The sequence below is a fragment of the Danio rerio genome, chromosome 3, assembly GCF_052040795.2.
Source record: "Danio rerio strain M-AB ecotype USA chromosome 3, GRCz13ab, whole genome shotgun sequence".
Classification (NCBI taxonomy): Eukaryota; Metazoa; Chordata; class Actinopteri; order Cypriniformes; family Danionidae; genus Danio; species Danio rerio.
This window is the reverse complement of record NC_141023.1, coordinates 20,793,774-20,816,300: the sequence shown is the minus strand read 5'-3', so window position 1 is coordinate 20,816,300 and position 22,527 is coordinate 20,793,774. Positions and strand designations below refer to the sequence as shown.

Sequence of the window (22,527 nt, the reverse complement as noted above, 5' to 3'; positions counted from 1 at the left end):
GAGTTACTGTGAGTTCCTTAACCACACTATTCTTCCTGTCAAAGCTGTATATTCATTAGACTGGAGTCTAGTTATTAATAGCATGCATATTAAAGGGCCTTCAGATTTTTTCTCAAGCAATACATGTTTTACATTTAAAATATGGTAAGGTTATTTAGCCTGTTAGCCAATTTTTTTTACTTTTACTCTAGAAATCACTGTTAAACCATGGTTAGTCCAGTAAAAACACTGCTTTGTGGTCACCATAGTTTAAAAGGATTTTTAATTTTACATTTTTAAAAATATGTTTTATAAGATGTTTAATTAGAATTTCTATTTGTCTATCTGTTGTAAAGTGCACACTGCTAGCATTGTTTTTGTGGACAGTGTCCCATAACGAACGGTTTCTGTTTACCTCCTCATGCAAACGGGAGACAGGCCTGTGCCCCATTGTTTCACTGGAACGTCCTCGTGGACCAAGAAGAAGCCATGAACACACCTGTGGGGAACTGTCAGCTTTTGAACATGAAAACAGGAGAGTTGGCAAACTATGCCCCCTGCAGGGAAGAATATGTAGACGCCATTTACACCAGAGGCTGTAAGACGTTGAATTTACCGCTTTCAAATAGTCACGTAGGCAAAATAATTTTACACTTTTATGTAAATTACTATCATAATTCAAGGCATACCATTATGGGGTGTAGGAAAAACGGAATACAGTATATGGTTTGTTTTTACTCTTCAGACATCTAAACTTGTATGTGCTCTAATCAATAATTATCAAATCCATGCATGCAGATCCTGACAGGAGATACTGTGAGGCTGGATTTACCACCGACATCACCAAGGTTTAATCCGTCTGGGGTTTTTTTTTCTTTCTGTATTTTCATAAACCATTATGAAGTAGATAGCCTACCAAATCAACTAAGTCAAGTTATTATTTGTTGTTCCTAAAACTTGGATAGGTGACAAAACTTTTGTCAGGTAGTGTATGTTGTGAGAATTTGCATGCAGTGTGTTGTCAAATTAAGTAAGATCAATTTGTTAGTGTGTTCAGTTTGTTTTTGTTTTTCACTTTGCATCAATATTTTTTTATTTTAAGTGTGTTTGGGCTCTCTCGGGCACCATTATTTACAGTGTGAAAAGGTATAATAACCATAATTACTCGTTAACACTGAGTAAGGAGTGCAAAGCATAAAGCAAGTAATCCAGTATTTAGTATGCCCATGGACTGGCCCAAGGTTAACAAGCTCAAGAGCAAAAAGCCATTTTATATACAGTACATTTAATACTGTATCAATATTAAATTGCTTAAGATCTTTTTTTTATCTTATTCATTGTAGAATGGCAGAGTAGTTCTTGGTGCACCAGGAGGCTATTATTTTCAAGGCAAGTATCAAAAGCATTGAGAAGGAGATCTCACAAAGGGTGTCACCAGCAGAGCAAGGCTGTTTTCACTGAGATTCAGACATTTGAAAAGATGGTTATTGTTATAAATGTGCATTGACAGAGCACTTGCAGCAAGGTTTATATGACTTTGTGAAGCGTGCCGTGACCGTAGTGGGCATTTCTCTTGACTTCAGGTCAGATCATCACAGCATCACTTGTAAACATCATGAGCAGCGGTAGTTCATTCACTCCCAAACACTCCATGAACGGTGAAACCAAAACACCACAAAGACGGGATTACTACGACCTATATCTGGGTAAGATATGGCTTCTGACACCGGAAGCAGTGACCAATTAATAAACACTTTATAATAACTGCACAATGTTTATTATAAAGCATTAGCCAGTTGTTAAGCATTACCTCTATGTTAATAGACATTAAGCAGGTTATAAATACGACTACAAATGCAGTATTTGCAACATAGGCTCATTCTAAAACATATCCCTATATACATTTCTGGAGATTGTGAATTATGTAGCCAGAAATATGTATGGCTGCATTTAATTTTTTAAATGAACGCTACGCGATGGTATGATGCCGTTCCTTTTCACACTTACCAGCTGTTCACTTACCTCCATATGGACGGCTTTCCAGCTATTACCAGTTTGTCCAGTTAGCTCACCATGTCGATGGACTTGAGACACAGACCACGACGTCAGGGTTCAAATCTGTTGAAGAACGTAAGACAAAAACAGAAGTCAAATAATAAAATAAACAAGTAAATAACAGGGTGAGAATGTGGTAAAACGTGATAAAAAATCAGAAGTGGGCTTTTTTTGTTATAAATTGCTTTTTTAATTTGTTGGTTGGGTTTAGGGAAGTGGGTGGGTGGGTCAGTCGATCGGTCAGTCAGTCAAACAGTCAGTTGACAGTGGCCTCTGGTGGATTTTTGAGAGAACAGCGGATGGCACTCGCAAGAGAAATTTGAGATCTCAAAAAGACAATTCAATGACAATTAAGAGTTATATTCTGAAATGAACAGAAGACTAAATTATTAATGCTTAACAAATGATTTGTAGTGTGCAGTTTTTATAAAGTGTTACCAAATAAATTATGATGACAAAACAATTCAATGCAGTCACATAATTTTCATTGTAGGATACTCTGTTGCTGCTGGGAAGTTTAATAATGACAACATCCCAGGTAAAAAATAATAATTTTTTTTACACTTTTATTCAGAAACATGCAACTTTTTTTATACAAACCGTAATTGGACATTATTTTCCTGTTGTTCTTTATTTAATGTATATTGCAGATTATGTTGTTGGCGTCCCAAATGATCTGCACACTGCAGGCTCTGTAAGTGTTCTTGTTACTTGGATAATAATGCACTTCAATTATGGTCTTGCTCAGATAAACAATTGATTAATGATTGGTAAATTGAATGATGATTGGTTGTTTAACTGTGCTTTTTTTAGGTCAAAATAATAAATGGAGCAACCGTGCCTCTACAAATCATGAAGGCAATTAGTGGCACCCAGGTTAAACATTTATTTGTGGTTGCATTTTATTATACAGAAAATGGGTCAGGATGTGATATCTTTAAACTGTTCTCAAATGTGCATCAATAGTTTTTTTTTTTTCATGTGTGTTTATTTTTGTTATTCATTTTATTCCTTTATGAAATATTAAATTCACAAAAATGAAAGAAAAATAATTGCCATGCCTTAATGCCTTCCATCTTCCCACCAGATGAAGTGACTTGATCACTTGGAGATAGTTACATGTCTTTTTTTTTGTCAGTGCTTTAGAGATTGTGATGACTTTTTTAAAACCGATGAGTTGACCAGAAAGTAGGGACAAACTATGTTTTTTTTATTACTGCATTTATAAATAATAAAGATAATAAAATAATAATATTAATAAAAAATAGATGTTTCAAGCAAATGTTTATTTAACATATACTGTAAACACACAAAAAGGAATGAAGATTAATTTTTTATGATAACTAAATCTGAATTTATGATTCAAGAGAAAGAGACAGATAAAAGTAGGAATAGTGTGGGGTTTTAGCTAATATTTCCAAGACATTATATCACGTAATACACAAACAAACAATTTTATTCAAGAGATAACAATGTATTTTGTTTTGTTATTCAAAACTGTTTTGCTATTTTTTTTATATATATTTTGAAGGTTTATCTTAGAGACACAAAATGTACTCCCAATTCTAGAATCACCGATAAGCTCCTATATGTAAAAATGAACACTAAACATTCTCATGCAGTAATGTTTACTTTTTTTATCTTGTCTCCTGCAGATAGCATCTTATTTTGGACATTCTGTAGCAGTAACAGACATTAACAGAGATGGGTAAGTTATACCTCAGAGACCAGTTGATCCTTCTGGTAGTTCATGAGGTTTTATTAAATGTTTTCTAGATTAATTATACTCCATCTGTGGCCTTCAGGTGGGATGACATCCTGATTGGAGCGCCACTTTTTATGGAGCAGCTGTCCACGCAGAAATTTCGAGAAGTGGGACAGGTGTATGTTTACCTGCAAAGAAATGACTTCTCCTTCGCCTCCAGACCCAACCAGATCCTGGCCGGGACATATGCATATGGGCGTTTTGGCAGCGCCATAGCACCTTTGGGAGACCTCGACCATGATGGTTTTAATGGTGAGGGGACATTAGAGCACTTTTAACTGTGAAAATAACACATCTTAATATTTTCATGGATAATTCTGAGCACAAACCACCCACTTCAAATGTCATCACTCAATTGAATGTGTTGTCAGCTAATAGATATGGGCTAGTAGGGGCTGTTATCACCCATCCACATGGTTAATCAGCTATACTAATGAAAAAGACTCCAGATTTGTTTTTACATTACTTTGACGGTTGGGTTTAGGGTTGAGGTAGGGGTAGACATTAATAAAATACAATTAATGGGAAATTTTTATAAATAGTATAAATAATTACTACTACTAGTATTGGGTGTAGAAGGCTACTACTGGCCCATATCTATCACTTGATAACCACTGATAACGTCCATTCAGTCGAGTGCTAACTTCCGATTTGGCTGCACAAACTGTGTGCATACAGTAAAAGCACAATAACAAAATTGAAATGGAAGGTGTTTTATTTAAGATGGATGAGTCTGAATGGAAATAAATTTTACAGTTTACCCCAGTATTGATCTTTATACACTCAAAAATTTACATTTTTTAATGCTTGTTCAAACTACTTAATTTAAACGAACCGAATCAACACAATTCTTTAGTTTTTTTTTGGAACAACTTAATTGTATCATGTTCAATCGACTTTAATTTGTAAAAAATAAACAAATAAATAAAACAATTAAGTTAACTTACTTTGTGATTAATAATAATATGTAGAGAAATCAGTCTGTAAAATAACAAAAAAATGTACTGGCAGCTTATTGCAAGGTACAATAATATACAACATCAACCCAGACAATATATCACTTTAAACTATTAAAATGTTCTTGGAAGAAAGATCAAGGCTCCATAAAGCACAAAAAGCATAAATCTACTGTGTAAACATGGGTACATTTTTAACAGAAATGACCAAATACGGAAAACTGTTTAGTTATCAGGGCTCGAAATTGCCACCATTTTGGTCGCATATGCGCCCAAAAATTAATCTATGCGACCTCATAATATATATGGGAGCATTCGTGGGACTGCAGATAATGGTTGTAGTGCGACCTGTTTTTATTTTTTCTAAAAACGTGCTGAATCGCTCTTTCCTGCCGCTATATTGGTTTATATAAGCCGTCAATCACTCAAGGTATTCCGCTGTCAGATGACAGGGAAGGAGCTTTTATGACAACGGGAAATGCAAACGGCTGAAGAGTGAAAACTTAAAGCACCAGGTTTGCAAACCCCACCTAAAGTTGAGGCGCAGATGAGCGATCATGACATGTGGTGAATATTGATCCGCCAGCTATACGTGCTTTTCGGAGAAAGCGCCCGAATCTCGATGCGTTGCATTCACTGCGTGTTCAGCGCAAATGTCCGCTAAAAGTCAAATCTGATACTGTACATCAGGCCCGTGCAGAGACCGTCCAAAGCGCGTGTGCTAAAGAGCAGTGTTTTCGCGCACGTTCTGATCAGCTGTGTTGTCGCGCACGTACTCAAGAGCACGTACTGTTGCGTCGCGGGGGCACTTTTGATCATTTTGGAAGGGCACTTTCTATCCAAGACTAAAAAAGGCATGTGCACTGCACAGGTTGAGCCCTATGTGTGCACGTGCCTGCTGTACATATCATCGCCAAAGAAGCTGGCCTTTACTAAGTTTACACTGAAACTGCGGCTCATAACAACAGCGCCGCTGGTCATCGCAAGAATCCTGCTCATAAATTGGGTCGGCTGACTCGCCAGCTTTTCCACAAACACAGAAAAATGAAAATCAGCTCAGACTGAACATTTAAATTGACACAAACTGAAACCAAAACTTTTAAAGAGTGATAAAAGTGAGACTTTACTTACTTTCTTTTGTCTATTCTTTCCTGAGGTGTATTTTTTTTTTTATTTAGTTACTGATGACTGTTTTGCAGCTTTCATCATTGAATTGAATGATTTATTATAATCTTTTGTTTGTTTTGTAGCAGAAATATTATTTATTAAACTGACATGCATATAAAAACAGCAGTACACAATAAATATTTCTTACTGCAATGCTTCATTTTTGTTTGATGCAAACTATACAATTATTTTTCATAAAGTAACAGACTTTTTATAGCAGATAACTTGCATTCAAGCACATTCAAGGCAGCATGATGATGACACATGTAATTCATTGTTACTATTATTGTCATTTTCATCATCATTAATATTTTATAATTATTCAACATTCATTTTGGAATTATTGCACACAAATATCAATGTCATCTCAGCATTAGTTATAGTTGTTTCTGGTTTTTGTTAGTCCTAATTGATGTTGTTTAAAATACAATAAATCCATTAAAATACAATTTGCTGCAGTGCTCAATCATTTTTGGTGGGTGCTCCTAAATTTTTTGTGGTGCTCCTAAATTTTTGAAGTTGGGAGCACCGGTGCTACCAAGTAAAAAAGTTAATTTCGAGCCCTGGTTATGGATATTTTTACAATGTAGCACGTGTATTAATCAATTTAATCAATTTGTGTTGGGGCAACATGACGGAATTGTGTGCAACCCATCATTTTTTTTTACAGTGTAGATAGTAATGTCTATTTTCTAAAGACAGACTTTTCTAATGATGTCTTGCTTCTAAATCTTGTCACTTAATAACAGCTGAAGCTCACGCAATCTCTGTTTTCTTAGTTATAAAAGCAGCAAGTGCTATGACCTAAATGGGCCAGCAGTTGTTTTGCTGTGATGAGATTTAGGCTAATTTATCTTAAAGAAAGAATTGCTCTGGGAATGCACTGTAAAGAAGCCCTGTTCAACATAATAGTATGATTTAAAATACATTCAGTATCATCACATAATTGTATGGTTTTAAAATATTGAATTACTATTCAATACACTGTAAAACCCAACAGTCAAATTTATCAAATGAAACGAGTGTAGTTAACTTAAAATATACTGAAAGTTTATTCTACTCATTTGAAAAAAAATTTGAACTCAGTGTTGAAGGTAAAGATCGAGTTATTTAAATGCCTCATTACTTTAACTTAAATGGAGTAATTGGTTTCCTCAAACAGTTTGAGTTGCCTTAACTTATTGGGTTTACAGTACTCAGTTGGTTTGAGTTCTCTTCATTTATTGGGTTTTAATGTGCACAAATTGCTTCATTTACTCAAATGGATTAAGTTCACAGTGCTCATTAGGATTAGTTTTTGAACTTAAATGGTTTGTTGCAGTCGGTTTCCTCAAATGGTTTGAGTTACCTTAACTTTTTGGGTTTACAGTGTACCATTACTATCATTACTATTTTGTATTATGAAGATTTTTGAAAGCATAGTTTGAAGTCTTTTGTGTTGTACAATCCTTTCTATGAAGATACAATCTGAGATACTAAAGAAACTTTATACACTATTATTAATGGTTCTGAAAAAAACAGCATTCATTTACATTGGATCAATATTTTTATAGCATGTATTGTTTTGTTAAATATATAGTACATTTTTTCATTGAAATTGTTTAGAAAACGTTTAGAAGACGTTTAGAAAAACCTTCATGGCTTCCATCAGGCATCTGAAGTAGAAATAATCAACAATAATGCAATACAGTAATGGTGTAATACATTAGTATATCACTTGGAATTTTTTCCTCTTATTATTATTTTGTCCTCCAGTTTCAGTAACAAGGCTTAAATTGCATGTACTGTATGAGCCGCCTCAACTAAAAATAACCTGCAGTGACATAAATAAATCAGTGCCATAGTTTCAAGATACACACCAGTAACGTGTTTTTCTAAGTCATTTTTTTTAAAAGCTGTTTAATTACCTAGTGAAGGCCTAGTCCTGTTTTGCTTATTACATGTTTAATTATATCCCTTTAAGAGACAAACCATATACACTGTAAAAAAAAAAATCTGTTAATTAACAGTTCGATATTTTGTGATTCACAAGTGTTTTCTACTATTTACGGTTGTGAATTGAATTATGGTACCTCGATCTCTGCTCAGTTGACTTATAAAGTTGAAAATTCAACTTTACAGTTTACCAAAGTTACTTTTATTGACATTTTATTTGTTGGAAACAATATAATGTGAGAAATATTATGTAGAGAAATAAGTCTGTAAAATGTACCAAAAATGTACTGGCAGCTTATTGCAAGGTTTTTGTACCGTAGGTACAACATCAACCCAGACAATATATCACCTTAAACTATTAAAAATGTTGTTGAAAGAAAGACCAAGGTCCCATAAAGCAGAAAAAGCATAAATCCACTTGGTAAACATGGGTAAAATTAAAACATGAATTACAAAATACAGAAAACTGCTCAGTTATGGATATTTTTATAATGTAGCACGTGTATTCATTTCTCCTCAGATGTGGCAGTGGGAGCGCCTGGTTCAGTTGATGGGGGTAAAGTGTTTATTTACCTGGGTAAGAGTGGTGGTTTGAGCACCCAGTATGTCCAGGTCATCGAGAGCCCATTTCGCAGCCTCATAGATCCTCCAATGTTCGGCTTCAGCATAAGGGGAGGGACAGATATTGATGATAACGGATATCCAGGTACTGTATGTAATACATTGTTTAAAAACCTCTGATGATTTAGTTCTTGTCTCATTCCAGAAATAATGTAAAATGTTTAAATATGATAGGAAACATTTGATTGTCCACACATGACAATGACAGTAAACTTGATTTTACCTGACAGAGTTGACATTGTCAGCCATTTTGTGCTTTAACTCAAAATGCTAAAAAAAATTAGAAGGTTCATGAGAAATTCACTAAAGTATCACAAAAACAGAGTTGAGAAATAATCAATCTATTGATGTATCCTAAACATTTTTTGTACAAATTAATGAAAGAAGAATAATAACATGGACGTAACATGGATAGATAATAACATAGACTTAACATAGATAAATAACATAACAGATAGATAACATAGATTGTTATGCCTTTTATAGTAAAAGGGCCCTATGATACACCCGGTACAATGCGGCGCAAGGCGCGACGCAGTTGTTGTTTGCTAGTTTCAGCTTGGCGCAAGAGTCGCTTTGACGTTTTGCGCCACGCTGTTTAAATAACAAATGCATTTGCGCTCATAAGTGCGCCCAAAGGCGTTCTGGTCTTAAATACACATAGATTATTTATAGAAATATAACATAATGGATGCTTTTATTCATAAATGTATCATGAAAGTCTTTGTTTTGTAAAAATAATACAAGATTTATTTCGGAAATGCAAAATGTGTCCACAATTTTAGAGTCACAGATTTTAAGATAATATATATTTTTTGTTAAAAGTTTAATGACTAAATTGAGGGATGTCCAAATCCTATCATATGATCAGAAATCAGGGCCGATCACGTGCGGTTTCAGACTCGATCGGAATTACCTCTCGATCAGGATATGTATATATATATTCTCATAATTTTTTAACTCATTTATAGTTTTGCAGTGGCACAGCATTAGACCTCTTTTTTGTCTTTACACAGAAACAGCAACGCGTGCAGCATAATTTCACTTTGTTGCAGAGACGCTATTGGTTAAATGCAAACAAATAGGAAGCAGCTTGAAGCGGAAAGCGCGAGTATGTCTGCGGTCTGTTGGTACAGTACTATAAAGTTAATGATGACAACATTGCCTTTGCAAACTGTGAGATATGTAAACTTGATATTGCCTGCCAGATATAATAAGTTGAGGAGCTATTTGTTCTCATATTGGATTTTTTAATATTTACTGTTGCACTAAAATCCAAAAGTTAAGAATTGATGTTATTTATTTCTTGATTGTTCAAACTACCTCAAAGAACTGCTCTATTTGTTAACACAGCTGTTAAATGTTAAAATAGGGTGAATTTAATAAGAAATAAGGAACATCCTGGAAATGTTTTTTTTTTGCTCTTTTTAATTATTTTTTTTACTTATTATCGAAATATCGGATCAGTTCTGGTATCGGCAGATACTCAAAATCAAATGACTCGGACTCGAGGGAGAAAAAACCTGATCGAGACATCCCTAGCTAAATTAATATTACTAAGTTCTGAATTTTCATTGACTTGAAAGCAGTTTTCTTTCTTCAACTATGAGCAATACAACGAGACACTTTCAATGAAAACCATGATTAAAGTTTTTGGACGTGATATGACTAAATCTTTTGTTTTGACAATGTCTCTAACCATTGTTAGCAATGCTAGTTCAGACTCCTCAGAATACTGTGCATCTTCATTATCTCCCATTAAAATCTGACCAGCAAACTTCAACTCGTCCATCGCATCCAAATACTGTGACCATCCCAGCGACCCCTTAGAGACACCTAAGAGTCACAAACTGAGTACAAAACCCACAAATAACTGAACCAAAGAGCCAAACAAGAGCTTCAGAGGTTGAACTGTGAACAATCTGCACTAACAGCTCTTTCTCACAATCCCCTGGGAGAAGTGAAGAGCCGCCTAGGCGACACGAGAGAGTCACTATGCTTCACTCTGTCTTACAGCTCTTTTAGTACCGATATAAATGGAAGCAGACTCTGACACTGGGGTCCAATGTGGACATGGCAATGCTTTTTGATACACTGCTCCTCCAGTTCTTGAGAGGGACTCTTGGCGCTCTTTATTTCTCTCTCTGCCTGCGGTGGAGTGATCTCTTTAGGTCACTTCTGCCAGGCAAAGTAGACCCCACACTTCATTTCCTGCTTTTACTCATGGCTGTATTGTTCTTCAGTTCTTGTGGTGTATGCTTTCTGAAAGAAAGACTATTCATTTCCAGACACATATTACTTTCCCTTTAGATCTCATCATTGGTGCATGGGGTGCAAGCAAAGTGGTTACATACAGGTAAGAATTTAAAATGACCGGTGACACTTTACAGTAAGGGTGTATTAGTTCAATGTATTTACATAAACTTTGAAAAATACATTTATTATATAATTTGTTCATGTTAGTTAATGTTTGTTAATGTAATTACAATTCACAATGCATTAAGCATGAATTTGGATGCTAATAATGCATTAGTACATGTTAAACTATGTTTAATAAATGCTGTACAAGAATTGTTGACACTTAATTCATGTTATTAAATGCATTAACTAATAAAACCTTATTGTAAAGTGTGACCAAAAGACCTCTATATGTCCCAAAATGTCAATTATTTATTTATTTATTTATTTATTTATTTATTTATTTATTTATTTATTTATTTATTTATTTATTTTTAACTCACACATCAGTCTTGTAAATATTGTTTATATAGTACTGAGATTTAGATTTTACATTACATTATTTTTGTGAAACTGCACATTATCAAAAAATGGTATCAAAATAGTAAAATATCTTCCAAATGAAATTGTGGAGTACAATAAATTTCCATTTTTACACTTTAAGTAAATAAATTGATCTGATAATATTACAAAAATAACAATGTACATAAAATACTAATTTCTTTTATCTTTGTCATGATGACTTAATATTTTACTAGTTATTTTGCAAGATGCTAGTATTATGCTGATGATACACCGAACACCTATTTGAGCAATATTGCCAGGCAATATTGCAGAGTAGTGTTGCTTAATTACTTTTCTATTGAGAATAGACAACAAAATTGCACTGTTCAATATCTGCACAAATAAAATTGTACATTTTCATTTCACTTGGTTGCACTAATTCATCTTGAATTGCACATATTTACTGCGCTAATACATTTGTAATTATGTTCATATCTATCTTTATACTTCTAAATATTAATAGCAACCTGTACATACAGTTGAAGTCAGAATTATTAGCCCTCCTTTGAATTTTTTTTCTTTTTTAAATATTTCCCAAATGATGTTTAACAGAGCACGGAAATGTTCACACTATGTCTGATAATATTTTTTCTTCTGGAGAAAGTCTTATTTGTTTTATTGTAGCTAGAATAAAAGCAGTTTTAACTTTTTTAAAAGCCATTTTAAGGACAAAATTATTAGCCCCTTTCAGCTATATATTTTTTCGATAGTCTACAGAACAAACCATCATTATACAATAACTTGCCTAATTACCCTAACCTGCCTAGTTAACTTAATTAATCTAGTTAAGCCTTTAAATGTCAATTTATTTAAATCTAACAAGAACATTAATATGAGTAGCCTATTCCAAAGAAATTATAAAATATTTGGGTCTTAAATTATATTTGTTGAGGTCTTAAAAAGGTCTTAAAAAGCATTAAATTTTACTTTTAAAATGGTGCAAGAACCCTGCTTCTATGTTTACACAGAGCAGCATTCCGTGAAATTACCAGTAATTTTACAGAGCCTGTTCACACATGGTATCTTTCTGGAAAATTGATGGTAATTTTTCAGAAAAGTCTGTATGTGTGTGTCACAATTACCTGCAATCTAATCGCTAAAGAATTACATATTCGCCATTACATGGACTGTAGTCCTGTCATGCACCTCACACTCACACCTGTTCCAGTTGTCTGCTAGTTGTTAACACACATAGCTGAAGCAGTTCAGAACTTATTACACAGACAAACACACGCTAGTTGCTGAGCTTTATTATCTGTTTCTGTGACATTACGACACATTTTCCTTGCCTTGCCTTTCCGGTTTTGACCCTCACTTTGAATTGTTTGTTTTAATTTTTTTCTGTCTGCTTCCTGCCTTTTGACCATCCACTACTCTGGATTGCCTGCATACATCTGTTTGCCCCTGTGTTAACCGTTGCTTGCCTGACCTTGCCTCTCCTAATAAACCCTGCACTTGGATCCACCCTTCCTTGTCAGCATCCCATCACATTACAGTGTGAAAGGGGCTACTGTTAACTGGCCAATTAAGTTACGTATAGGCACATCACAGGACAACAGTGATTTATTCTGTAGCCAATTAGAAAACATTGTCTCTTAAGTGGGCTAGCAATACTGACCTTAAAATATATATTTTTTAAATGCCAAAAGAAAAGAAGAAAATGTGCAACACTTATATTTTAAACATTTGAAGAAACAAAAGAAATATATAGAGCTTATTTCCATATATATATATATATATATATATATATATATATATATATATATATATATATATATATATATATATATATATATATATATATATATTCAGGAAGTTATGGTGTGGAGAAGCCCCAAAGAAGCGTATCACCCAGACTGTTTTGTCATACTCTTCCATAAGTTTGGACACTGTTCCTTTTGCATTAAAATGTTACATAAATATTTGTATGCCTTTGTACACAGGATATATAGTGTTTCTTTTAAACCGTATATTAAATTAGCACATTAGCATTTTATTATTTCCATAAATCAATTAGCTTTGCTGTGGGTTGGTACTCACCTAATGAGAGCCACTGATCTGAGCTCTAATTTAGAGTGTGGATCAATAATGTTTTTATCTTCATCAGGGCACAGGCTGTAGTCAGGACACAAGCTCGACTCTCTTTCTTCCCTGACCTTTTGAACCCCGAAGACAAATTCTGCCAACTCCAGCAGAGCGGCACCTACATTACATGGTAATGCTTCTGAACTTAGTACAAAAATCAGCTTCACTATGTCATCGTGATTCAAGTGGCTGCTATTCAAAGTGCTTTTTTAGTCAGCAATGAAAAGCTTCTCAAGGATTGTCAGAGTTGTGTCCAGAATGATTCAGCAAGCTCCTGATACACCCACATCATTTTTTAAGAGTAATGCATGATCACAATGCATCAAGGACCTTCAGTGATCTGTGATGTTATATTCATATTTCTACATGCTTTGAATTGCAACCCACATCGAGGCTGTGGGAATATTTAGATATTAGGTGAAGAATAAAATCTCCATTTGTTTTCTCTTTTTCTGTAGCTTCACAATAATGGCATGCATCCGTGTGTCAGGACACAGAATTCCACAGCAGATTGGTATGTATTGCATATGAAGCAAGTTAATATTCTATAAATAATGCTGCTACAAATATGCTGTAGTAATACTGTAAACATACAGTTGAAATCAGAATTATTAGCCCCCCCCCACCCCAACTACCCCCTCAACTTTCAAAATTCGGCAACTTATTGTATGACAATTGTTTGTTCTGTAGACTATCAAAAATATATATAGCTTAAGGGGGCAAATCATTTTGTCCCTAAAATGTTTTTAAAAAAATTAAAAACAGCTTTTATTCTAGTAGAAATAAAACAAATAAGACTTTCTCTAGAAGAAAAAATATTATCAGACATACTGTGAAAATTTCCTTGCTCTGTCAAACATAATTTAAGAAATATTTTAAGAGGGGAAAAAATTCAAGAGATTGCTAATAATTCTGACTTCAACTGTATATTACCTAGTAATCAATTTCTCTCAATTTTTCCCCTCATATGTAATGTCATAGAAATTCCAATTTTCTATATTTATTATTTTGCTGTTTGTGCACATGGGAATGCACTTGTATTAGTTTTCACTCAAAACTATATAAATATACCCAACTATGATTATTTCTAATTCCGACAACCATATATGAATAGTATTTTTAAACATGAAAATAAAATAAAACATAAAATGGTTAATCTACTGTGATGTAAACTTGCAGATTGGAATTCAGCTTATTAAATAAATCCACCCTATTTTCCTCCACATTTTACTTTATGTCCATTATGGGAGTAACTTAGGCTAAACTCTAAACAATCAATGAAAAATGTTTAAAATACTGAGTATAATGAGGTATCATTATTCTCCTCACAGTTCAGCCATTGCATAATATAGGGCAACTTAACAAAATTACCAAATTACTTAAAGCAGACCATGAAAAACCAATGCTATCAGCCAATTTAGTTCGTTCAATTTACCTATAGCGCATAGTCATAATTATAATTCGACTAGTCAGAATAACAATTAGAGATATCTACAATTGCAATTGTACTAGTACGAAATCAGATTAGAGATATCTGCAAATATATTATGACTAGTCATATTCCTCCATTGACTTCCATTGAAAAATATTTGCAGATATCTCTAAATGAGTTTTGACTAGTCACAATTGTAATTAGAGATATCTCTAACTGAGTTTTTACTAGTCATAATACATTTGGAGATGTCTTTAATTCGTAATATTTAGAGATATTTACAAATATTTTTGAAGATATCTCTAATTAATTTACTAATAGTCGAATTACAGTTGTAGATATCTTGAATTGGATTTTTGACGAGTCAAAACTCAGAGATATCTGCAAATATTTTTCAATGGAAGTCATTGGAGGAATATGACTAGTCATAATATATTTGCAGATATCTCCAATCTGATTTCGTACTAGTACAATTGTAATTGCAGATATCTCTAATTCTCATTCTGACAAGTCGAATTATAATAATGACTTGTCAAAATATATAATTATATTTCTAAATATATTTATGGATAGTCAGAACAAGGTTTAAATGTTAAAACGGCTTGCCATACGCTCTCACTCAGCAGCACAGTGGAGATTTCTCTAGTTATATCCTTTCAGTCGTTTGTTATGCAGTGACATGCAGTCAAATATTTCGCCAAACAGTCCTTAGGGATGCGGGGACACACAGTCAGATATTTTACCGAACAGATCCGCCACTTTTGGCGCTCATAAACAATCAAAGCTCTCGTGCTGCAGGAATGAGGAGGTCTGCTGAAGGCGCGCAGCTGGCGTGCAGTGAGGAGTTTGCGTCTTTAATAAACTACGGCAGTTTGCGTTCACTGAACAGTAAGAATGATTAATAAATCCATATCAAACAGTCCCTTAAAAGTCACGTTTCGGTTTCGGGCTTTGGCGCGTTTCGCGCTCACACACAAGCGTACCGCGCCAAAGCCCAAGTGTACCGCGCTCAGGCACACCTCTTCCAACCGGGCCAGGGCCAGCCAAGTGAACCGTGCTTGAGCCCGATTCAGCGCACTCACACTTCTCAAACGATCCGGGAAACGGGCCTGGGCACGGTACGGATGGCATAGTGTGAGTAGGCCCTTAGACTGTGGGGGAAACTGAAGGAAACACCTGTGAACATGGTGAGAACATGCAAACTACACACAGACATGCCAACTGGCCCAGCCGGGACTCGAACCAGCAACCTACTTGCTAAAATTATGTAATTATCTAGTTTAAAATACATCTTTTTTCTCATTAAAACAATTTAATTCTTGTGTTAAAACAACATCATGTTATCGTAAAAATGTAATACTGTTACATTATGTTGTTGGAATACTGGAACAGTAAAAGAATCTTGCTTTCTAGATTTAAATGAGCTGGTACATTTTTACTTTCCCCTGACTTAAACCACAGAAACATATTATTGATACTGAGTCACGTACACAAGATCATTAGAAGTCTGCATCTTAAACATCTGCATGAAAGAATCAAACAGATCTATTAGAAACAGCACTATTTCAGACTTGGTATAACGACAAAAGTGATATCGTTTTAACAAAATATCAACTCGTTATTATGAGATCAAATGTTATTTTAGTGAACAAAATGTTGTCTTTTAAACATTTACACATTTATAACCCTTAAAACATAACTGAGTGGAAAAAAGAATTTGTGCCTTACTTAAATCAACAAAAGGTTTGCAGGTTTTTCATCTTTTTGTAACATATTTCATCTAGTATTTAACACAGAGCTTCAGCTGGACAGAATGAAGCAGAGCATGGCCAGACGAACACTCCTGCTGGACTCCAACCAACCGTACACTAACTTCCAGATCTCAGTGGACAGAAATTCAAGAGATGTTTGCAGAAACTTCACTGCATACCTACTGGTGTGTTTCTCAGTCTTCAAATATATTTGCAGGAACTGAGACTTGTAGATGAAAAAGAACAAGTCATAAGACATTCATGTTGGGGAACGATGAATGTTTTTAGTGCTTTTGAAAGAAGAAATATTATGTAAACTAATAAATTTAATATATTTAGCTCCTACTACCAATAAAAAAAAGAAAAAAAAGTTTTGTGCAAATGTTAATTTATTCATGTGAAACAATTCTCTCAGTTATCTTTTTTGTCATGTAAATTGCTAAAAAAATAAAATAAAAAAATCAATTATTTCCAAGGTCATGTTCATCTCAGTCTTTCTTTTTATAGCCTGAATTTAAGGACAAGCTGAGTCCAATCTTCATCTCAGTAAACTACAGCTTGGCTGACTCCCAAAATGCAGTGCTGCATGGACAAAGTGTCGCTGTTGGACAGGTAAGAGCTGGAACATTGTCATTTTTCCCACTGCAGTGCCAATAGTGACACAATTCCACATAAACTGAGATTGTTTTTTTATTAGTATTTGTTTTATTTTTGTTTAAAATGGTTTATCAATTATTCCATGATTTATAAAAGCAACATAGGCTCATTCTGAAAATTTACTCCTGTATACATCCTATATACATAATATACATGTATATTATCCTGTATACACTATTGGTTGGGTTCAGGGAAGGGGGTGGGTGGGTCGTTCAGTCAGTCAGTCAATCGGTCAGTCAGTCAGTCAGTCAACAGTGTCTTCTGGTGGATTTATGTGAGAACAGCAGGCGCGAATGGCACTCACGAGAGAAATTTAAGATCTCAAAAAGCATATACAGTGACCTCTGGTGGATTTGAGAAACGTATGTATATACAGTAGAGATACGTATTAAAAATGTGCCTTGGTTGCATAAAAGACAGTAAAAAAATAATAATAATTTAAAATAATAAATTAATCATAATTTATAAAGATCATCTGACAAAATCATTATATTATTGCTAATAAATCATTTTATTTAATTAATTTTATTTAAATAAACAATTTTTACATAAATAATGGTTTAAATGAATGATTCAGTAACTTACTCATTAAGTCAGACTTCATTATTAGCTTAATCAGTGTTCTTGAATGAACCAATTTAATAAGTGATTCCTTAACAAATTATATGTTAACAGATGCTTTTCCCTCCTATTCATAACAATATAATTAAGTTGCTCTCAAAAGCTTAGAAAAGACAACGGTGATACACCTTAGACATCAATGATAATAGATGTTACCTGTAAACCTTTTTCATAGTACTTCTGTGATAGCTTGACTTTTTGTAACACAGAAATACAATGATCACATATTTTTAAATGTACATCTTCATATTCACAGACAAAGCGCAATAAGCCATTTAGGAATAAAATTGTGTGGGTGTTTTAATTAAGATCACAGTCCTTTAACAATTAATCACCTCATGTAGGCTACTATTAATTCCCCTAACCTGCTGAAAACTGTTTCTTCTGTTTAGACACGAATAATACTAAACTGTGGTCCTGATAATGTCTGTATTCCAGACCTGCAGCTGAAGGCAGTAGCGTAAGTTTTGTTAGCTATACAGTAAAAGTTTTAGATTACAGGCATTTATCTCAAACAAGCTATTTTTTTTTCTGAAAACAGGTCAACAGAACCAATCCTGATCGGCGATGAGAATCCAGCGCTGCTGATTATCGAGGCTGAGAATCAGGGAGAAGGAGCCTATGAGACTGAGCTCTATATCAGCCCACCGGCAAACACACACTATCAGGGTGTTTTGAGCAACCATGAGGTGAGGGTTTAGTCACTTCCTGTTTGTTACTGACAGAATCACAAAGTGCAAGATATCAATTTCAATCATGCTGTTGAGTGAAAGAATCTGTTTGGACATTCATATCAAATTGCATGTAAAATAAATGATGGCTTATAGAAAGTAGATTTGAACACATTAAAATGAAAATGGTTGTTAAAACTAACAATACTGATACAAACATTTAAAAAACGTTGCTTTAATTGCATATAATCTTTAAGCTAACATAAGTTAATAGTTAAAAAGTAACCACACAAACCACCCAAGGGTTTGTCTGAACAAGATTTGCATATGAAACTGTCTTTGGTTCGTCAGAAAACTAAATCAGGCCTAACAAATGATATCTGACTGTCCTCTTTCTGTCAGTGCGCTTATTTTATATTCATGCACAAATTAGAGTTATTTCCGGGTCACATACGGTTTAAAATGTGTGGTTGCAGGATTTCAGTGCCTTGGTGTGTGGTCAGAAGAAGGAGAACGGCTCAGTCATTGTGGTCTGCGATCTGGGAAATCCCATGGAGGCCGGACAACAGGTCAGAGTGACATAATGAAGACAAAAACACACCTCAGATGATTTGACCGTTAATTTTCAGCCCACTGTGGAACATCCCGCTCTCTGTTGTTTTTCTCATTCAGCTGAAAGCAGGTCTTTACTTCAGCATGGGTGATCTGGAACAGGTGGAGAACCACATCACATTTCAAATGCAAATACGAAGGTGTGAACACCCATAAACACACCATCTGTGCTGTTAGCAAAACAAAAACGGCACAAAATGATGTCTCTTTTTTTTCACGGTACATTTTGCTCATGATGACAGTGTTCATTATATTCTTTTGATCTCTTTTATAATTTTTTTTAGTAAGAACAGCCAGAACTCAGATAGCAACCTGGTCCAATTGCAGGTTAATGTAACTGCTGTCGCTTCCCTGGAGATGCGTGGGTTAGTGCCGCTGTCTTTTTCTCATGTCTCTTTGTTTTCCCCCTATTACAAGAGAGAGCATAAAACTGAAAGGAGATAATGACTGGTTGGCTATAAAGAAGTATGCATGTCCATAATCATAAACGAGGATTGTTATTTTCCGCATCACTGTGACAAATCAGGTACAATGTTAAAAGTAAAATTGGTTTGGTTCAGGTTTACATCTAGGTAATCATCATTAACCAACCCAGGCTCATTATGGATACATACCCCTGTATACATTTCCGGAGAGAGTGAAATATGTCCTGGAGATATGCTTTTTGCAGGTTTTGTTTTTGCAAATGCATTAGAGGTTGCTGTGTATGCTTTTTGAGTTTTCAGATTTCTCTCGAAAGTCCAATTCGCACCTGCTCTTCTCACATAAATTTACAAGAGCTGTCGACTGACTGACTGACCGACCCCCGATAGTCCCCCACTCACCACCTTCCCTAAACCCAACCGATATTGTCTTAAAAGCAATCCAGAAAAAGAAAAGCTACCTGATTTTTACCACGTTTTCGGATGTTACCGTGTTCTTACCCTGTTATTTATTTGTTTATATATTTTTTTTCCTTTTTCCATTTGTTTTACCTTTTTGGAAGAATTCTTTGCTGAACTCAAACCCTGTCATCGCGGTCAACTCCGCTCTCCGTCGCAGTGACCCACTGGTCAAACTGATTACAGCGGAAGGTCATCCAACTGGAGGTTAGCGGTCAGCTAGTAGCGCAAAAAGAAACTGTCAGCAGCGTCATACCATTCCATAGCATTTGTTTGAAAGACGAAATGTAGCCATACGTAGCTCTGGCTACATAATTCATGCTCTCCAGAAATGTATACAGGGGTACATATTCACAATGAGCCTGTGTAGTCGTTAACCTTGTTTTTAAATGCCTGAACAATTTTATATTGCGCTATTTGACAACTTAACATCTTAAGTGCTTAAAAAACAGATTTTTTTTTAAATACAATTTTTTTTTCTTTATAGATATTTTCTAAATTTACTAGTTATATTTGTAAGAAATTAGTTCTGAAGTCAGTTTTCCAAGTGTATAAAACTCATAACAGTAATTGCTGAAATTTTATGAACATTTCAAAATAAAAACAGAAAACTAACATTTAATTGACAAAATAAATTAAATGCTGCAATATTACCATACAATAGTCATTTATTAAATAAATGTGTTTTTGAACCACACTATAGCAAAGACTCAAGAGTACTCAAGTCATGTCACTCATATAATTTTAAATAGGGGAAAGTGGCACTATAGCAACCTTCTAGTACAGGAGCCAATCATGATCACTTTAAACTTTAGGCTTGGACCAGACAGTTTCTGCAGATCTGTAATTCAAATCTTAAGAAAGGACACTAAAGAGAGATTTGTTGTTTAATTTTATCGGTGATTCCTAATATGACATATAATTGAATAAGCTTGGCAAGCAATTTTGGAGAATTAGATTTTTTCCCATTCAAACAGAATGCCTGAACATACTGCCTGGGAGGCGTTTTAAAGATGGCCACTGAATGAAATTACTTGCCTTAAAGGGACTTTGTTAATTTGTTGTGGTAATGATGACGATGAAGCCTTTATTTGTCACTTACATTTTTACATGTAGCAAAATTGTTTACATGCAACTAATTCTGTAGTTGCTAAGATAACACAACAACTACACTCAAAAATAACTTTTGCTGGTTGTTTTAACTACTTATTTACTCTTATGAGGTTTTTTTTTTGGACAAATTAATTGGTTTGTGTTTGATCTACATAAATTTGTAAAAAGATTTGTGTTGGGATTACATGAAGGAATTGTGTGGAACCCAGCGTTGTTTAACTGTATATACTAGTATAAGTATAGTGTAATACTAGTATAAGTATGTATATACTAGTATAAGTATAGTGGTATAAGTAATGTAAACAAATTACCCAATACTGTAATTTTCTACAACTATAGGGTGTATTATAGTACAAACACCACATTTTACTGTAGTGAAATCTACACACATTTAAATAAGCAAATAAATTAGTTGTACATAGTATATGATTATATTTATTTTAATTATAGAACCACATTTTTTACAAATCCATATAGTTAACAGTATGCTGTAGTATTCATTGACACAGAATTGTAAATACTATAGTATGTACAGTATATTGCACTTTACTATAGTGTGGTTCAAAAACACTCACAATAGAATTTACTATAAATTACTTTCTGATTTTTTTTTTTTATGTGGGTACTGTTCTACAGAGTCTCTTCTCCGGTTGACTGTGTCCTGCCTATTTCTAAATGGGAGTCGAAGGATTATCCGGAGGACTTGGATGAAGTAGGCCCACTGATTGAGCATGTATATGAGGTAAAATGTTAGGCCTGGGATTACTAACACTTTGATTTCATTAGTTGTCCCTACTGAAAAAAACACCTTAAACCAGCCTGGTTGGCTGGTTTTAGCTGGTCGACCAGGCTGGTTTTAGAGGGGTTTTGGCCATTTCCAGGCTGGTTTCCAAACCAGCCTGGAAATGGCCAAAACCCCTCTAAAACCAGCCTGATCGACCAGCTAATACCAGCCAACCAGTCTAGGCTGGTTTAAGCTGTTTTTTTCAGTTGGGGTGTGATACTCACTTACATGTTTCTATTGTCCCTTATCAGCTAAGGAACCGGGGCCCTAGTCCTGTCAACGTTAAGCTTATTTTGGAGTTTCCCGTTTCGCAGAATGAGTCCTATCTGCTGTATGTGTTTGCTAATGCCTCTGAAGAGCTGATCTCCTGTCAGACGGATTACGCCAACATCGACCCACGAAGGGTGAGAGTGCCCTCCTCTGGTCATGAGTTTGTATATGCTGGCCAAAATCATTACTTGATCTGAAGATATTCACCTTTACTTTGGCCTCCAAAACATAATTTCATTTCATAATGCATCTGCTGGCATAGCATCAGTGTATTTGCTCAGAATGTCAACACTAATGTTAAGCAATTTGTAAAATGTCAGATAATTTGTTTTATTCTGTAAAGGAATGTGATTGTGTGATATTGACAGAG

At 34.5% G+C, this 22,527-nt stretch overlaps 1 protein-coding gene across 1 annotated transcript in view; it reads left to right on the top strand.

Moving 5' to 3' along the window:
- The window catches only part of itga2b (integrin, alpha 2b), a 31,996-nt gene that overhangs the window by 2,973 nt on the left and 6,496 nt on the right, over positions 1-22,527 (top strand). The window contains exons 4-25 of the mRNA NM_001003857.2: positions 418-577; positions 778-827; positions 1,323-1,368; positions 1,563-1,685; positions 2,528-2,572; positions 2,685-2,728; positions 2,848-2,910; positions 3,690-3,742; positions 3,840-4,051; positions 8,378-8,563; positions 10,789-10,834; positions 13,388-13,495; positions 13,824-13,879; positions 16,582-16,733; positions 17,056-17,160; positions 18,219-18,286; positions 18,368-18,515; positions 18,974-19,066; positions 19,170-19,249; positions 19,394-19,474; positions 21,740-21,845; positions 22,139-22,291. Coding sequence (NP_001003857.2) covers positions 418-577; positions 778-827; positions 1,323-1,368; positions 1,563-1,685; positions 2,528-2,572; positions 2,685-2,728; positions 2,848-2,910; positions 3,690-3,742; positions 3,840-4,051; positions 8,378-8,563; positions 10,789-10,834; positions 13,388-13,495; positions 13,824-13,879; positions 16,582-16,733; positions 17,056-17,160; positions 18,219-18,286; positions 18,368-18,515; positions 18,974-19,066; positions 19,170-19,249; positions 19,394-19,474; positions 21,740-21,845; positions 22,139-22,291 — 2,178 coding nt within the window. The remainder of the gene's footprint in view (positions 1-417; positions 578-777; positions 828-1,322; positions 1,369-1,562; positions 1,686-2,527; positions 2,573-2,684; positions 2,729-2,847; positions 2,911-3,689; positions 3,743-3,839; positions 4,052-8,377; positions 8,564-10,788; positions 10,835-13,387; positions 13,496-13,823; positions 13,880-16,581; positions 16,734-17,055; positions 17,161-18,218; positions 18,287-18,367; positions 18,516-18,973; positions 19,067-19,169; positions 19,250-19,393; positions 19,475-21,739; positions 21,846-22,138; positions 22,292-22,527) is intronic.